The sequence below is a fragment of the Miniopterus natalensis genome, chromosome 5 (genome assembly GCF_054644295.1).
Source record: "Miniopterus natalensis isolate mMinNat1 chromosome 5, mMinNat1.hap1, whole genome shotgun sequence".
In the NCBI taxonomy this organism is placed as follows: domain Eukaryota; kingdom Metazoa; phylum Chordata; class Mammalia; order Chiroptera; family Miniopteridae; genus Miniopterus; species Miniopterus natalensis.
This window is the reverse complement of record NC_142085.1, coordinates 78,900,020-78,919,949: the sequence shown is the minus strand read 5'-3', so window position 1 is coordinate 78,919,949 and position 19,930 is coordinate 78,900,020. Positions and strand designations below refer to the sequence as shown.

Below are 19,930 nucleotides of genomic sequence, written 5' to 3'. Positions count from 1 at the left end.
GGAGTCGTAACACCAGTAAGAGAATTTTTAACCTTGAGTTTGGTAACCCAGTCCCCGAGATAGCAGACAGTGCTCATAAAACTGCAATGAGGACCCTTATGTGGGGCTCGCACGCCTGGCAGCCAGAGGCAGGGCCACGTGCGGGCCCCACGGACAAATCACCAGGCAAGGGCTGCTGGCTGAATAACCCCAACTCCACGTGCACATCGGCAAGGGCTGAAGGCAGACGAAACAAACAACACAGCTCACCCCACACACGCACGCCCGGCAAAGCGGCGGCGATGTCTTAAGGATGCATTGCCTCAAAAAGCAGGCTTCCGTGGGACCGGGGTGAGGCGCTGGTTACGGCATTGACAATGACAACTAATGTAAAGGTAACCAAACACCAGCTTCTTTGTTTAATAAAGGAGAGGCAGCTGCCCTGCCCCTTCACTTCCCTTAGAGTGTCCCCTTGAGAACATAACAGGCCCCAGCAAACCCCCTTCTGGGTACCTAGCTCAAAATTTTGAAAAAATATATGTATCCCTATGCTTATTACAGCATTATACAAAGTGGCCAAGACATGGAAACAAATTAAGTGTCCTTTGATAGATGATTGGATAAAAAAAGATGTGGTACATATATATACAATAGAATACTACTCAGCCATAAGGAAAGATGGAATACTGCCATTTGCAATATGGAAAGCTCTTGAGAATATCATTCTAAGCAAAGTAAGTCATCCAGAAAAAGTTAAGAGCCATATTATTTTACTCACACGTGAGATATAAACCTGAAAGCAACAAACGAAGACCCAAGACAAGCAAACTAAAACTCACAGACACAGAGAAGTTTACAGTGGTTACAGGAGGGAAAGGGGATGGGAGGGAGGTAGAAAAGAGTAAAGACGATCCAATATATGTTTACAGAAGAACACCTGTTGGTAAACACACAATGCAATATACAGATGACGTATTGCAGACTTGTACACCTGAAACCTATATAATTTTATTAACCAATGTCACCCCAATAAATTCAATAAAATTTTAAAATAGTAAAAAAATAAAACATAGACCCAAGTTTTGGGGCAGGGATTAAATTGACTCTAATTTCCCAATGCAAGATAACAAACACCTCTAAATTTACTCAGGAGTCTCTCAGGAGGCAGACAGGAGACCAGCGCAAGGTGCATCCATTGGTCCCCCCAGGAGACAAGCGTCGCTGCTCTTTCTTCTACGTCACCATACATTCATGTGAAAGTCTGTCCAGACTTTCTAGTCTTTTGCCACTGCCTGCATGCACCTCATCTGAACTGAATATTCAATAATAAATTATTTTCCTTCATTCTATATTGAATAGAGGTCTTTTTGTTAGCAGATTTTTCCCCAACAAGGAAAACAATAACAATGTCACCGTCACCAACACCTCAGTCTGGCTCCTCTCACGCTCAGTGGACGGCTAGCTACCTGTAGCAATTGGAACTAAAAGCTTCCTAGGCCAGGTACAGCTGAAAATGGGTCCAGTGTCCCCTAGCTCTGTTTAACAGAAAAAGCTTCTTTCCCCCCAAAACCACCACTCTTCGCCAGTCCTCTCTTTACAGCTCACTGGCCCACATTGGCTTAGGCCCCCCCTCTTTGCACTAATTGAAGCTTATACTTTAAGATCACTCCAGCCACTCTGCAGAGAGTGGAAGGAAGGGGATGGGTAAGGTGAGGCATGGAAGAACCAGTTGGCAGGCAGATTATTACAGTGATCCACGTGTTCAGGGATAGTTTTCAAAGAAAAAAAAAAATTATTTTTGCAGGGGGCAGATACACCTTGGCCATTCTGGAGTGGAACCTCCAGACACCCCAAGAGGTAGCAGCAGAAGATGCAGGTGCCTGCGGGAGAGGCCCAAGAGTCAAAGGACGGTAGCCCTTCCCCCCCCTCGGGAGGCCTCCAGCAGAGAGGCGCGTCTTTCATCAGGCCCTGCTCCTGGTGCCACAGGGCCTAAAATGCCTGCATTAGACGCGACCAGCAGGAGGTCTAGAAGAGCTGGGTACAGGATGGATTTGGGAGTTGAAGGCATGGACCACTTAACCTGGCACTGACCCAAAGCTAGCCCTGGGTGGTGAATGGAGGGAATCTGGTGACCCTGGAGTGGAGGGGAGGGAGAAATTGGGGGGAGGGAGGGTATCACACGGGCTAAATAGAAGAACACAGGTAGGTGGCTCTGCTCATCCCTTTCTACGTGGAGGGTGAAAAGTTATTTCCTCTTAGCAGATCAATCCAAAAATTGATCAATTACTAAGACTCAGCCTATAATATCAAATTTGTTTAACAACTACAAATACTACTAATAGGCTCAGTCAAAATGTACACAACACAGCATGCTAAATATTTAATTTTTTTTATTTTTTTATTTTTAGTTTCACTAGAGTAACAAGGTGAGAGTCATTTTGCAAATATAATGTTTGGAACCAAACAAACAAAAATCAAGTTGAATGACACCAAAACAAGCTGACTTACATAATACAGCCAAAGCATATCTGGAAGCTGTTTAGGGACATAAAATGCATTTTATTGTTCACTTTTGAGAGGTACTGGTGAACAGACTTAAATGGAAACTTCTTAAGGAACCATCTGAATGATTATGGTCCCTAAAACACTTAGCTGAGTGTTTTATATGCCATACACATATTCGTGAAAATAAATCAATGGTAGACCGAGTGCGTAACCGTCCAGCTCAAATCTCTACTGGAAATGCTATTTATCGTCACACAAGGAAGCCTCGACAGTCTCCTTAACGAGACTAAAAAAAGGCTTACACACCTGCAGGATGCTTTTGTTGCACCGGCCTCTACAAACCTCCCTACACATATTTCCCCACTTCTATTTCTGTGACCATCAATTTCTAAGGATAAAAGGGAAAAAAGATAGGACTCCGAAAGAATATCCCACTGTCTCCGAAAGGAACACATCTGAATAGCACTTCACACTGAAATCTATAAAAATGCTCCAGGTTTCCCCTTTTCTGTTCTATCAATTTAAATGTCAAGTTTGGAATAGTAACTAAATGAAAACGTGGCTCACCTTTATCTTCAAAAGGGGAAAAGCAGAAATCTGCCCAAGCTCAAGTTCAGCATTTTTAAGTGTTGCATGTCTTACCTAACCTTTATTGTTAAACCTTTTGTGAGAATCTCCTCACTAAACTGATAAAAGAGCTTCAGCAATTTGTACATCTCGGCTCTGCCAGATGAGAAGCTCTGAAAGTCATCCAAAGAAAATGAAGGCTTAAAGTCAGAACACATTTCCCAACAGCGAAGCAACAAGGCCGGTCCCCCAGGGGACCTGCCCACTAACAACCCAAAGGCTCTTCAAATTAGGAATGAAACCCTCACGCCTTACGCACCAGACAATGGAACAAAGTGGGCTGACTGAGCCAATGCTTTCTTCTTCCATTTCTGTCTTAAAATATATATATATAGCACAGACCAGGGATACCACAAGCTGGGGGTACGAGGTTGGGTTTTAATTTAGCATTCCTAAGTAATTATAAGCTTCCATAATGTTTCACAATAATGCCTCTCTATTTCTTAGCAATATGAGGCAAGTAGTTTTATGATCAAGTGTGTCTCATCGCTAGAGAAACAAAACTAAGCAACTTGAAAAAATTGCCTAATAATTTGCCAGAGGTCATAAATAAATGAGCAGCATATCCAGCAAGAAGGGCTTAATTTCCTAACTCTTTGCCCCTTTAGATAATCATTTTCTTCTGAGCTTTGCATAACTTTTCAAAATCCAACAACCATAAGTTTTTCTATACTGTGTGACTTCTCAGGATACCCGAAATCCAAAGCATGGTGTATTCTGTGAGACAGTAACAAGGGCTTACAGAAAAAGAGTATATATTTATAGTGAACGCTGTCTTAGCGATCATATTTCTACATATTTAGTTAAAATCAAAATACGACTTTAGATTCATATTATTCAGTATTCTCAAGCTCTTTTCCAAGTCCTTTATCAAGGAATGAATTAAGCTGGTTTCGTTTTAAATCTTATTTTCTTCACTGTTCATTTATAGGTGGATCCTACTTGAAGAATTCTATCCAGTAAACCCGGGAATGATACGTATTAAATCCAAATGGTGATTTAATAAACTTTGCAGCACAACTCCAAGAAACCAGGTAAATATGAAAACTTCACATAGCTGGATTTGTTTGTTTTTGAGAGTAAATGCGGCAAAAGCCCTGATGTATTTATATCCACGAAATAACACAGGTTATGCCGCTTAGCTCATTCCCACATTCCTCTCTTTCCAATCACCACCTCCAACTGAGATATATAGTAGAAGGCATTTAAATGTATGTTTCAGTCACTATTGTTCATTGATTTATTAAGTCTATAAATACCCTCCGGGTGCTTGCTAAATGCCTGAAGTTGTTCCACTGAACAAAATAGACAACCCTACATCCATGGAACATTCCACCATCTAGGAGAGGAGAGACAAATACTTCCAGATACAATTATTTAAATTACAGTTATGACGAGTGCTTCAAGGGGTATAACTTTAAGAGTTTGGAGCATACCTACCCTACTCTAGGAGCTCAGGAAAGGTGTCCTGACTAAGCGACGTTTAAGCTCAGGCAAGGATGGGTAGCGGTTGGCCAGGAAATGATGGAGAGAGGCGCTTATGTACACGCCGTGGGAAGATTCACGGGGTGGGGGGCGCAGACTATGTGGCCAGAGCATAAGCAGGGGGCAAGAGTAAAGTGAAATTAAGTTAGGAGTAAATTGGAGGCGGAAGGGGTAACTATTTAGCACCTCAAAGCCAGGTACTAACAATGGACAGCCACTGAAGGATTTTACTGAAAAGAAGGAGGTATCTAGGCTTACACTTTAAGCTCACCCCAGCTACTCTGTAGAAAGTGGGAGGAGGGGATGGGTAAGGAGAAGGTGGAAAGGAAGAACCAGTTGGCAAATTATTACAGTGGTCCGTGTGTTCAGGGATAATTTTTTTTTTAAGGCAAAGTAGTGAATCTCATACAAATGTAATACTAACGTGTCAAAGACTTCGACTCATTAATTAATGAGGGAACCAGTAAGGCATTAAAACTGGTGCAGAGGAGAATTCAAAAAGCCGTATGTTTACCTAAAGGAGAGCTGAAGTAAATTTATAATAGATGGAAAAACAGGCCTATCCAAGGGGCAATAATCCATTGCATTCCAAGCTACTTTACATTTTTATGAATAAGAATCATTCGCATGATTATCTGTTGTCTATAACTCACAGAGTTGTAGAGTAGCTCAAAGATAATGGAAGGCAGATAACCCAGATAGATGAGCTGGCAGGGCTCCCACTAATCTTTTCTGCCCGTCTTAAAGTCTTTCACAAATTATTCCTAACACAAATAATGGTGACTTGGCAAAAGAAGGTGTCGGTAAAGATGGAGAGAAAGGGACAATGTTGAATATATATGATACTGGAATCAACAAGACTTGGTGTTTAAGACTCTGGCTAGGGAGGGAGCCACAAAGTTTGAAATGCCTGGGGAAGGAGTTTAAAGCAAATTCCTAAATGGCAGAAGATGCCATCAGGGTCTGCTGGATTTCTCACCACATGGGGCCCTTTCTCCAGAGAGGCCCACACCACAGGTAAGCAGCAGATGCAATCACTGATTCTACTTTAAAGTCCACCATGATATACCAGAGGACATGGATAAGATAGAATGACATACAGTTCATCCCTTCCACAGGATTTTTTTTCTTGTGCTATCCTGTCAATCACCTAGTGACACCCTGCTCAAATACAACCTTAAACCAGCTTCGAGGGAGGTAAGCCCTGCAAGGAGCCTATGGAAATCTCCCAGTCTGTCCCTTCCCGATCACTAGTCTGGAAGCAGTCTGACTTATGGACTTAAGACAGCCAGAGAAAAAAATATATATACATATGTATATATATGAAGTTTAGCATAGTCCTCCACCTCATTATATCCAAATATTCATAATTTCTTTCATAAATTTCTTCTAGATGTATCCAAATTTCCTTTTTGACTCTGATTTCTTACTAGAAGTAATCTAAAAGAAAATGTTTCCAGGGTCATCTCTACTTTCAATACTGTTTCTCCAAATAAAAACAAGCCTTTAGCTTCTGTGTCAGTTTACATAACTACAACTTTTTCTAAAAGTATTTACATTACCTGGTCTTTTCATTGTCTTGGAAATAATTACAAGCCTCCTTGGGCAAATAATTTACAGGGGACTTAAAGCCCTGATTTAATATTACAAAATAATATATATAATATAAACGTATAATTTTAAATATCAAGTTCATAAAATAATCTACTCTGGTACCACTGGAAATCGAAAGCACTCATATGTTACCTGTGCCTCTACAACAAAACGAATTGAAATTCACCAAAAAAGTACCTGTGTCCGCTTTGCAATAATCCTACACAGAAAACCGCCAATTACGGAAGGGCTTCTATATTCTTGACCTCTGTCAATGTCAGACAGTGTTCACATTCCTTACATTCTCAGAGGCAAGATAAAATATCCCTCCACAAAAACTGGCAAAACCTAAATACACATTGCAAGCAAATAATCAACTGTACATATTGGGATGTGGAGCAATTTTTAATACTGTACTGCTCCTCAAAGAAATCTTAAAACAGTCTCATTTTGCTTCAAAGTAATACCAATGTTTACTTTCCTAACCTTTGCAACCTCCCCAAGTAGAAAATTTTGAAAAATAACTCAATTAAAACAGCTTTCGTACTACTTCAAATACCATAATGGTGTTTCTCTGAGAAATGTTTATTTTTCATCTTGCTATAGAGTCATCCTACAATCCATTAACCAGAAAATTTTCCTCCCATCTCAGACTCAGAGTAGAAAATTCCAGTAGCCTCTGGATTACCTAGAAACACCAGGAGGGAACCAGTTCAATAACCAGTGGATAACTCCATTGGGACAAGTTTGAAATTAGCATTGCCAAGCCCTCTCTTCTGCTCACTCTGCCCCTAACAAAAATAATCTACCAAAACCTTGACTATAACCCAAGTGGTAAGAAATACTGGGGAAGCATACATCTTTAGGGAAAGAAGTGAGGAAGTTCACAAGAAAAGAATGACATGGCAGATAAACATTAGTAGCCACAACCACAAGTATAAAACTTCCCACACCTGACTGCACAGGGTAAAGCAGTTGCCTGAGTGATAACAATTTGATCTTAATCAGGCAAAATGAAAGCATCTTTTTAGCTAAGTGAACATAAAAGTTTCCCAACAATGTGCTCATTTCCTAAATGTACCCAAGATTCTCAGAATCAAAAGGAGCAAACTGTTGGCTTGATTGATGTCCAGAGCCTGCCGGGTAAAAATAAAGAACTGTTTGCACCCTGAACTATTTACACCAGAATTTCCACTCCAACCTACTTTAAAGAAAACAAAGAGAGAATAAATGTATCATCTGTGTATTTTTATTAGATCCCATTTCATGGGGAAAATTCACTGCACTTCCAACCAAATTCCATCCATCAGAGTGAAGCACCCGAATCGTCAGGAGGTGTCTGAAAGTCTTGCTTACCTTTGAAAAGCGAGCATTTATCCATTTGGTGAAAGTTTTCTTCTGCACGTCATTGTGTTCATCTGTGGGAGGGAAAAGGAGAGGGGAGGGAAAAGTATGAGATACGGTAGTAAACAAGATCATCTCTACGCCGAGAGTTTTAAATAGTGCTATTTATTAGTAGGATTCACGAGGCACAGGGGCCCCCAGCTCACTTACGGAGCCGCCCGCTGAGGCCTGGAGCACAGGGGGCTCAGGCGCCTCTCCCTCGGAGCTGGCTCTTCACCCTCCGCCTCGGTACGGAGCTGCCAGCCATTAAGCCCACACGCGTAGGACAGAATCAGGACCTTGCTTTCACACTATTATAGGCAACACAGACTTGCATTTTGTTTAAGTAAAATTTCCGCATGATGAAAATGTCAGCATGTTCCAAACAAAAATCAAAGATATCCATTAAAAACTAAGAAATTCACGATTTCCCTCCTTTTCATACGAGTCCCATACCTTCCAGAACAAAAACTAGTATAAGGTTTAGTGTAAGTACAGCGTAAGGTTTATAGTCAGTTCCATACACAGTGTTCCTGTAGTAAGAATGACATGGCAAGGTTTTAATGATCTTGTTCCATAAAAATGACCTATATATTTTACAAGTAGAGAAATCAGCCTTTTTTTTAAATGATTACAAATTCATTTTTTAAGGCACAACCAATGAGAACTGATATTAAAAAAACTAAAGCATCCTGAACTTCTTGAACATGGGCAGTAACTGAGTGGGCTCTAAGGAGGCCGGGTGATATAAGGAAGAGATCAAAGGGCTTTAGAACCAAAAAGACCTCATCCCAATCTACTAGCCTATGGCCTGGGGTAAGTCATTATAAGGGCTCCTAGCCTCCGAGTTCTCATCTGTAAAATGGGAATAAATAGCACCCAGCTCATACGGGCACAGTGGGGATTAGTGAATATAAGGGGGAAACACTTGGCAAAGAGCTGGGGTTCAGTTCCTTGTTGTTGTTAGTGCTGTTGATATAGTATCTGTGTGATCGAAGCAGATTAACATCTGTCTTACCCCTTCTGTTACTTCCAGTCATATCCTGTTCAATTGCTCGCCGATTCTCTAATACAACCAGCAAGGGTCATTGTTGGTTAAGTCCTACAAAGCAGCCCGTTAACAACCTCTAAGTAGTTCTGAAAGCTGCCTAAGGAGCACTTGGAATGGTGCAGAAAGCTGTGGCTCTGGGTACGCATGTGCTGCTTGTTCCACTATCGCCCACGCCACCCGGCTGCCCCCTGTGATAACAGCAAAATAATAATAACAGAGGAGGCCCAAGTGTGTTCTGCCCTCCATGCATCAGTCTGAAAGGGCTGCCTCCCACCCAGACCTCCTCACTCATCTCTAGCAGCATAATCGGAAGTTCATCCCTGGCCAGTGTGGTTCAGTGCACCGAAAGGTAGCTGGTTCGATTCCCGGTCAGGGCACATGCCCAGGTTGCCGGCTCAGCCCCTGGTAGGGGCCTGCAGGAGGCAGCCAATCGATGCTTCACTCTCGCCTCGGTGTTTCTCTCCTCCTCTCTCCCTTCTCTCTCTAGAAATCAATAAAAATATTTTTTCTAAAAAAAGAGAAATTTCCCCTGACACTTCCCCACGTCTGTGGTATCTTTGGTCCTCAGTCTCTTCTGGAAGGAGAGTATGTAATGAAACGGTCATTCCTGGAATAAATATAGCAGCAGCTTCGGGAAAGAGTGCACTTCTACAGATCCATAAAGGTAATTGGAGACGGACTCCGAGGCACAAAGGGACAACTGGAGGAAAAACAAAACTGCTCTCTAAGAAACTTCTTGATGTTAATTGTGCTGAGTGGAGGCCTTCCTTCCAGAAAGGACAATTGCAGTCAGCATCAGCCCTGATTTCAGGCTCTCTGCCATCTGATCAATGCCACATCTAAGCCATTTATTAACCTAGAGGACTTGCTTACACACTCTGAATGTCCCAGCCTTGACCATCACACCCAAGAGGGACAGAGCTCAGATTATACGCAGACTATAAGGCAACCAGACGCATCAACCTGCAGAGAGCTATACCAGCTCCACCAGTATGAATACCATATTAAAATCAGTGTTCAGAGCACCTGGAAAATCCAATTATTTATCCCACTACCTCAAAAAGATTTATTTTTTGCCATATCTATTATTCTTTAGTGCCATGAACAACTATATATATCATAAATACGAAATTCTGTTAATTTCATAACATTCAAACAACTTAAGAATATTTGACCATAAAAATTAGAAAAATTCTAAGGGACAAATATTACTACATTTTGTTTTTTCTTAACCTGAAATAAGCCTTCTTATTTTCAAAAACATATTAAATTATCTAATACCATATAGCATCCTTTACAGGTATAGAGTGGAATGAAGTACCTGTCACCTTATCAAATGATAAATAAGATCTTTCAATTTTATCACATATAGAATAAAATAAAATTTTAAAAAATAGATTCCCACCATATAGAGATGTTTATAAAAATTAATAAGGTAATGTTTCTGTAACAGTCTTTGATCTTTGGGTCAAATCAAAGTCTGAATATGAGTCCAAATAACTGATATAAAATAAAGTATTGGCTTGTAAAAGATAAGTAATAAAACCCAACATTTCAAAAGCACTCCAAAATTCATAAAAATTCTTTTATATTAATGTTCTTGGTAAAGTTAAAGAGGAAAAAAATGATTCGTACCCCAATAAGCCTTGAGTTCACAGGTCACTTTTTTCAGACACATACACACCAACACACACACACACACACACACACACTCACACCCCTCTTATTTTCTGCCAGATAGGAATTCAGTTCAAGTACAGGAATTAGCCTTGGGCTTTTTGATTATGAGATTAAAAATGTAACAACTTTGGAACACTTACTAGCATAGAACTGCCTTCCACAGAACAATTATGACCTTGGCCCAGGTCTCTGTATCAGGGAGGTAAAAATACACTAGCAAAGTGGTAGCAGGACATCTCAAAATCTAAGTCACGCTATTCTGATCAATCATTTTGCCTTCCTAGAAATGTAGACAGAACTTCAAAAGTCTTAAATTCACTTAGCTCTCCATGATCAAACCAATTAATTAATTTACATATAACTAGATTATTTATATATGCATTAAATGAGTGAGTATAATTTTCAGTCTAAATATATTCTTTCAGATTTCCAAACAAGTGTTTTCTTTGGATGTGGATTTTAGAAACACACTTAGTTTCTGGAAGCCTTTCCCAACTCAGTAAATCTTACCCATTAATGACCTTTCTCCTTTAGCGGGACAAACACGAGACCGAATTAGGAGAAAAATGTGTTAAATCCCTGAAGGCTGATTTTCCAGATTCTTCCTCTAAATACTTTGCTCTTCTTAAAATGCTTCTGACATGCTCACGCAGATCTAGTGCCTTGGCTGCCGCCTGGCCTAGAATTTTATTTCTGTGACGGGTAAGGGAAATGAAGCAAGAAACATGAACACAACTGTCTTATAAATCTGCAAAGGAACGAGTCTGAAATTTATTTCACTCCACCAGCTCAAATGCATATCAAACATTCCTTTAGCAGACCTTAGCAGCAAATCTGTTTAAACTTTAAACTGGAAATGGGGCAGAGAAATTAGGAGTTGCACCCCCTATGGAAACACGCAAGCCTCAGGAACACATACACCACCGTTAAAACTCTACTATGAGAGGGAAAGCATGACCCCCTAGTACATTTTTCAAAGCAACTGAAGAGTGTCCAATTGGCTGGCAATAACCTGAGTTTCATAAAATGCAACTACTCAGAAAAGAAGTCCTTAGAATTTAGGCCAAAAAAGAAATGTCTTGCTGGATGATTTCAAACTTGGATTGACTTTATGGGAGCCTCTTTCACAAAATTTAACACAACCTAGAAAGCCAGTTTCTCATTAGTGCAAAGAGATGATTTCAGAAGCAATGAAAGAATTTCAGACCATGCTCCCACTTCTTTTTCTGGGGATGCGAATTGAACCCCAAATAAATCTTCTACTAAGGCTTAAACATGTCATTCTCTCCTGCTGTGTCACACCCGACTTGCTGCTCTCTGAAAAACCCCAATTCATTTATTCCAACACTGTGGATTAAAATGTCATACGGAAACATAAATATTATGTAATAATCGGTAAAATACCATAAATACGGAGACAAAGAAATAGAGACAGGAAGAGACAGGCTCACAGGCAGAGTGCTTAAACTCCCGAGTTTGTTTCCTCAGAGGACCTGGGGAAAAACTTAAAATTTAAAATGTGCTATTCAAAATTATCAACTACCTAAGTGTAAAAGAAATTGAGATAACATTTCAAATGATATTTTTGTAAGTTTACTGCATTTATAGTTTGAAGTTATTAAAGCTAAAAACTGCATTTAAAGCAGACCTTTGCTTCACTCCATACAAAGCAAAAAACAAACTGATGGTCTCTTTGGGAGAAGAGATCGATGGAGTGAGAAGAGGAAAACAACTCCACTTTTCAGATGAGAAGCCGAGACCCAGGGACAAAAGTCAAATGAATCACCCGTGTCACCCACGTAGCAAGCGGCAGAGTTGCAAACAGAACCAGGTCTGACCAGCTTCTGAGCCTGTGTTCAATGCACATCCAAGCACGAGGTCAAAGGGAGTTTCATGGGGGGAAAGGGCACTTACAATATATCGTGAAGGACAGATGCAGTAGGTTCATGCAAAGATGGAAAGAAGGGCATTCTAGACAGATTAAGACGTAATCGAGTAACACCCTCTCCATTTTCAGGCTCAGACTAAATACCTGACCCAAAAAAGAGCATATTTAATAAAAACATAATTGTGTATCTATGAGCAAACACAGAGGGCTGTAACATATAATGATGTCAAGACAATAATTCTAAAATAATCCAATCTTCAGAAAGCTTTCAATCCTGAAAACAGTTGACACCCATAAAGGGGATCAAGAGTACAAAATTAGAAATACATGCTCAAAAGAATGTTCTGTAAGAAAATATAGATTCCTTGAAAATCAACCTGCTTAAGCAACTGCATGCTCTGCTAGCATGACCTATGGCCTTTCTACTCTGCTCCCAAATTCATTACAAATATGGAGCTCAGAAAGTCCACAGTTCCACCTTGACTGGAAAGAGAATTTCTACTATTCTCAGCACTGGAGGAAAATGTTACAGCTCAGAGCCAACCTAACCCACCACCAGAATGCCCACCTTACTGTCACTGAATCACAGTGTACAGAGCAGGAAGGGAAGTAAAGAGGCACCTGATCAACCTCAGACCAGAGACGCCAGCAGCTTACCGACAGCATGCAGTTAGCTGGTGCCGTAAATCAAGTCAGGATCCCTGTCTCCTTATCTAATACTCCTCTAGCTCCCCAAACTGTTTGTTTTTAAACATCTTTACTCAGCCCGGCCCGGCGTGGCTCAGCGGCTGAGCGTCGACCTGGGATCCAGGCGATGGGGGTTCGATTCCCGGTCAGGGCACATGCCCGGGTTGCGGGCTCGATCAATGACTCTCTCATCATTGATGTTTCTATCTCTCTCTCCCCGTCTCCTTTCCTCTCTCCGAAATCAATAAAGATATACTTAAAAAATAAAACATCTTTATTCAACTATAATTCACATATCATACAATTCAGCCATTTAAAGTCTGCATTTCAATGGTTTTATTATTTTACATTATTAATTTTTTAAATTGTGGTAAAATATATATTACATACAATTTGCCATTATAAACCACATTAAAGTGTGCAATTCAGTGGCATCAATTACATTTACAGTGTTGTGCAACCATTGCCACTGTCTGTTTCTAAAACTTTTCATCCACTCAAACAGAAACTCTATACCATTGAGCAATAACTCTCCCACTCCCCTTTTCCCCAGCCCTGATAATCAATCACTAATCTTTCTATTTCTATGTATTTGCCTCATCTAGATATCTCATATAAGTGGAATGATACAATATCTGTTGTCCTGTGTCTGGCTTATTTCATGTAGCAGAATATGTTCAAGGTTCACCCATATTGTAACGTGTCGGAATTTTGTTCCTTTTTACTGCTGGACAAATAGTCCATTGTAGTAGATGCCACGTCTTATTTATCCATTCATCTGCTGATGGACCATTGGGTTTTCTACATTTTGGCTATTGTGAAAATGCTACAGTGAAAACTGGCATACTAGTATCTATCTGCTTTCAGTTCCTTTGCGTATACTATACCTACGAGTGGCATTGTTGGGTCATATGGCAATTCTATGTTTTGATTTTTGAGGAACTGCCAAACTGTTTTCCATAGTGGCTACACCACTTTACACTCCCACTAGCAATGCACACAGGTTTCAATTTCTCCATATCCTCACTAACACTTCTTTTTTATTATTATAACCATCCTAGGTGGTGTAAAATGGTATGTTGTGGTTTGGATTTGCATTTCCCTTACCACTAAGGGACCTTAAGACTTAGTTTTGAAAATGCAAAAACTACTAAGCAAAACCCCCCAACCATGGAGATATTCTTGAAGACGGTCTAAACTAGCCCAAGTTTAACAGCATGATACCCCAAAGTAGCCAGGGTTCAGAGACAGCTCTTTTGCATTTAACCCAACAGTGTTACAAAATGATTAATCTACTCCCCAAAGAATTACTTTCAGAATTAGATATATCCATTTAATTCCTGGCCATGTTCTAAGTTTAGAATTTACTTACGTCTTACCTATTTTTTCCTTGATGAGCTCCTCAAGTTTTTTAAACAAATGCATAGGAACACAAGAGGAAATGTGCCCCTACTTTCATTTTCCAGAGCTGCTAACCTTAACCTGAAGAATATCTGTAAGATTTATAGGCATCTGGTATTGTTTGAAACCGCTATGTAAGTATGTTTTGGAAAAACTCTTGACACCTTAATTATTAACCATAGTATATGTGTTGCAAATGCACAAGAAGGACTCAACCTATGGGGACAGGAATTGTAAACTTTACTTACAAATACTTCATTTTGGACTCTTATCCTAGAGCAAGAGTTTTATTAAAATCAGTTGAAATGTCACAGAACAAGGAGAGGTTATTTAGGAGGAACCGAATGAGTCATAAGGATGGTGAGTCATTGTCATGAAAGCCAATAGAAAACTAATTTTTTTAGTTATTGACCAAAGTTAGACTTATTAAATAAAACTTCTGTGAAATCTGATTACTCACTTTATTATTATTAAATAAAGATCTATTATCTTCTACAAACTCTACAGAAATCTCAAAAAAGAGTGACTGCTTCATAAACAGATATCTCTAGATGCATGAAGATTCATGCAAATAACTTTTCATGGGAATAGGGAACAGTTTTTTTAATGTAGAAAACATTCCAGTGATCTGACTTCAGACTTTGTCATGACAAGTTCTACTTTCCAAAACAAGAACAAAACATGCCCTTTCAAGACTGCTAAATATTCAGTGTTTTTTTGAGTTTGCTTTATTTTTCTCCATATTATGAGAAATCTAAGAGATATTTTTAGATTCCTTATAAATCCACATGATAAACAATAAAAATATCCAAGAAATAGTAATTCTCAAACAAAAAATCTTGTAGAAAAATATCAAAACAAAAAGAAAATATTTTCAGTACCCAAAAAGCTTCCTGCACTCCTATGTAGGACTATTATTATTGTCTATAGAGCTGATATAGAAAACCTTTAGAAGGTATATAGAAGACACTGTGTACCGTGTGTCTTCTATAATCACAACTTTGGGCCATCACACTCAGATAAAAATATACAAAGACTGAATACACAGACTAAATGAACGCGCATTGTAGAAACCAGTGCCAACCTTCCAAAACCAACTCCAGTGAATTAAAAAGTGTATCAATACGATTTGGCTTTCCTCCTTAGGACTACTTCAGTTTAGTTCTCTGTGTGTCAAGGCCCATATAAATACCTTTAGACAGATGGAGACCCACACAACAACCATCCGTATAAGCACGAGTGTCATCTTTCAATTCAGCTAAGCAGGAGAGTCCCCAGGTAGCCCCAAGACCAATGTGACCTCAAGGAATTCAAGGATCAAAGAAAAAGCATTTCCAGCTCATCAAGATTAGACCCTTGCAAAAGTCTAGACAACCTTAGCAGCCAGAAGGAACAGTCCCGCAAATAGAGCTAGCAGCCATCATGACCACACCCCAACATCTGCAGAATCACTGGAGCTGGGACTCTGACCCTCTTTCTTCTCTCCTCTTTGTGTTCACTACCCATTCCCTTCTTCCGCCCACCTTGCTTTTCTGAACATCCAAAGCTCCTCCTTCCATCCTGCCTCCCTGAATATTCTTTTTCAACATTCTTCCCTAGACCTGTCTTGGCCTTGGTCACCTTTCTGGAATTCTCAGCCATAAAGTCTGCCTGGCTGCACCAGTCCTGGTCACCCTACAGCAATCCAAGTGCATTGGAGTCTCTATCCAGTATTTCTTTTCTCGAATGTCTTTTTGCATCTTTTCTTTCTCCTCTTGAAACTTCCTGTATGATGTCTTTAAAAGACTTAAACATAGAAAGGATAATACTATATTTATGTCAGCTTAAGTCAGAGGTTTCAAACATTTTGTGTTCATGAACATCTAAAGCAATTCCCATGTACATTTTTTAAGTTGACAGCTAATATTAATGGTAATTTTAAATAGGTAAGAAAGTGCAATTTCCAGGATATTGTTAAGGAGCTACAAATTTAGCTCTTCAACTAATAGAAAATGTCTTCTTTATTACCTAATTGGCAAACGCTAGTCCTCACTGTCAAACTAATCAGCTAAATCAGACTTAATTTCTGACAAGAGATGTCTGATTTTAGTTTTCTGCTTAAAACCATGTCCATATATATCTCCAGGGCAACAGCTCACCTCAGAATTCTCATTCAAAGATGGATGGATGGATGGATGGATGGATGGATGGATGGATGGATGGATGGAGATGGCAGGCACAAAGTTTTGTCATAGATACAATAAGGCATAGACCATTTAAATAATTCTTCAGGGAGTGTTCTTTGTTTCGCATTTTTAAATTGTCCCCTTTTTTGATGCCTCACAGCACTGTAATGCAGTGAGATTGGGGAGGGTGAGAGGTGTTTCTTTCTGTTATAAAGTGAAGAAGGGAAATCCTGAAAGGAAAGATGGGAAAGAAGAAGGCAGGTACCTAAGAGGCCTCCTCAGGTTCCTCAGCCAGGGATAAGCTGGCCATAGGTGCAACACACATATTCCAGAGTGCAAACCACTCTAGGGGCTCAGGGTTGTCCCAACCCAGGATAATACTCCAGGGAAGGGGAGCTGTAATTTAATTAGAAAGGCTAAGCTCCAGAGGTGGCCACTCCAAAGGCATCAGCTATCTTTGTCACCATTAACACCAGAGACTAGGCCAGTTAATTTAATAAATATGAGAAACGCGTTTTTACTGTGGCTTGAGAATTGGCTTAATTAAAAGGTTAAAAACATTCTCCCACTGGTGAATTTAGTGTTATTCAATGAATGTGAATTGGTCAAAATATTTTATAGACATGCCTCACCATTGGTTAATCAGAATGAAAACCTAGAGAGGCGAGGAGGCTGGATCCCTTAAGGCCCTGTGTTCAGCCACTAACTACAGGACTTCTAATATCTGATGCTGGCCATGTCCTTTAATTAACTCCTCTCTCTAAAACAGCATTGTCCAATAGAAATGTAATGTGAGGCATATACATAATTTTCAAATTTCTAGTAGCTACATTAAGAAAGAGGAATAATTAATTTTAGTAATATGTTATTTTACCAATATGTTCAAAATATTATTTCAACATATACTCAATATTTTAAAAACTATTGATATTTTACATTCTGTTTCTTACTAAGTCAATATTTTAAATAAAATATTTTTAAACTGTATAATCATTGACTCAGAAATTCTGGAAATTTATCTTAAGGAACTAATGAGACCCACAAATATTTAGAGATATTTAAAAGGATAGTCTTCAAAGTACTCTTCATAATTGCAAAAAACTGTAAACAATCAAAATGTCCACCCATGGGGACTGCTTAAATGTATGTTTTCATGCATAAATACAACCATTAAAAGTGGTATTATAAGGAAGACTATTAAAAGACATAGAAGGATTTTCTCAATACATTAAGGAATAAAAAAGCTGGCCATTGAAGAGCATAGAGTGTGTATTTATACCCTGTGCACATAGATGACTAGAAAAACAGGAACCAAAATATTATTACTGTTTATTTCTAAGAGGACCTGGAGATTCTTGTATTGTATTTTTATTAGCTATATATTTTAATTCTTATAATAAATATGTAATACTTCCATACCATTTTTTTTCTTTAAAACACCCATCCTGCAAAAGGTGTATTTTTCTCCACTTTGATGTGGACAAGTAGGAAGGGAAGAGAATTGGCAGCTAAAAAACTAAATTGGGGTGAGAAAGGCCTGCTGTCTGCTTGCATGGGAGGGGGTGTTAAGAGTAAGGGACACTTGCATTACCTGTCATCACATGCAGACAGGAAGGATCTAGGAGGGAGGGAGAGACTGGATGCCCACACTCAATACACAAGAAGGGCTCTCTGATGGAGCCAAACCCCACAGGGTGGGTGAGAGAAATACATCGGGAGCCACGATCTTCAACCAGATGCCGTTAAGGTCACATATTTCTAAAAATGAAACTCTCCAGGTTAAATTGCTTTTCTTGTATCTGTCTTTCTAGTGAGTTTTCCACTTCAGTCTGAGAAGATAATTAGCCAGATGAAAAGAACAGTACCTATGGGGGTCCATCTCTTCCCAACTTCTAGTCTGTTCACTACGAAATACTGTTAGGGAGGTGCACCACTGTAAATACAACATTTGCAATAAATTCAAGCATTTCTAGGTAAAATTATCATGATTCTGATCAGTTACTAAGATGGAAAGACAAAAATAGAAGATTAATGCAAAACCAAATGTTAGTGATGGACACACCAAGCTTCCCAGACTTTCTCAAGGGCCTAATATTTTACTCACTTTAAGAAAATGAACATAAATCCGGGGTGGGGATAAGAAGTATCTGTTCTTTGTTCACATACTTTAATGAAATACCACCCACTCTAAATATAATTTTTAAAATAAAAAAATAGAATATTTTAGAAGTACTTTTTCATTTTTTTTTCTCTATTTTAGTGTTAAAATACTGAGCCATGACAAATTAAAACAAAGGTGCAAGATAATTTTTTTAAAAGGAAGAGTCATTGTAATAACTGAATCTTCAAAATTTCAAGTCCATTAAAATGCCATGCTTTGTCCAAGATAAATATTTATAATAAGCAGGGAAAACAAGCCAGAAAAGAACACTATGTTTCCCCCTGAAAACTCAGGGCTAAAGAATTTTTCCCATGGACCTCACAGTTAAGAAACTGGCTCATGGAGCATAGCACTCTGCTTAAAAGTATTTAACTTGAAAGCTAATGAGTAAAATAATTTAAATATTTAGTCTCATGTTGAAAAATGTATACTCTCTATTTTCTTTTCTTACTTTTTTTTATTGATTTCAGAGAGAGAAAGAGAATCAATGATGAGCGAGAATTGTCTATCACATGCCCCACTGGGGATCGAGCCCAAAGCCCGGGCATGTGCCCTGACCGGGAATCTAACCGTGATCGCCTGGTTCACAGGCTGATACTCAACCACTGAGCCACGACGGCTGGGAGACACTCTTTCATTTTCAATTTGCATGACTATGTAAAAAGTTCACATGAGCTATTAATATTTTTCACTGAAAAGCATATTCAGGTAGGAATGGACAAGGGAGATAGATAAAATCTACAATATGAACAAAAATGCAAGAAACCTCATATTCAAGCCACTCCCCAACGCACTAACGCCATCCTCTGTGATCCTTTATGCTCCAAGTCACTGCTGAAAATTCGGATCCTGCCTCAATCAGCACCATCTTTAATAGCCTTCTGTGGGTCTGACGTTTATTTGCCTTTTTAGAAATTTGTAAACTCAGTCTCTGGGTATAACAAGCGGTAATTATCTTCTGCATAACATAGCTCTTCCTTGTTTTGGTCTTAAATGTCCCTCTTTTAAACATCAAAAAGTCCATATTAATTTAACTTAGTTAAAGATTAATTTAATTAATTTAGGTGATGGTGAGAAGAACAAGTTCATGTTTGCTCTTCTGAAATAAATGTTTTTATAGCCAGTAATTATATCTTCTCTCCACTTTCATCATTTTAGACCAAAGAATCCTAATAATTTTAGTCAGTTTTATGAAAACACCACATGTATTCACTCCAGAACTTAAGTTTCCTTCACTAGACTTCCCTCACTGTTAAATTAATTCTTTGGTAGGAGACCAGAGCCTCGGAGAGTAATCCACGTGTACGGTCATCCTTAGCTTTGCA

The 19,930-nt window shown here is 39.1% G+C and overlaps 1 protein-coding gene across 1 annotated transcript in view; it reads right to left on the bottom strand.

The window, feature by feature from the left end:
• UTRN (utrophin) overlaps window positions 1–19,930 on the bottom strand; it is a 399,896-nt gene that overhangs the window by 306,870 nt on the left and 73,096 nt on the right. Inside the window, exon 3 of the mRNA XM_087817673.1 lies at window positions 7,546–7,607. Coding sequence (XP_087673799.1) covers window positions 7,546–7,607 — 62 coding nt within the window. The remainder of the gene's footprint in view (window positions 1–7,545; window positions 7,608–19,930) is intronic.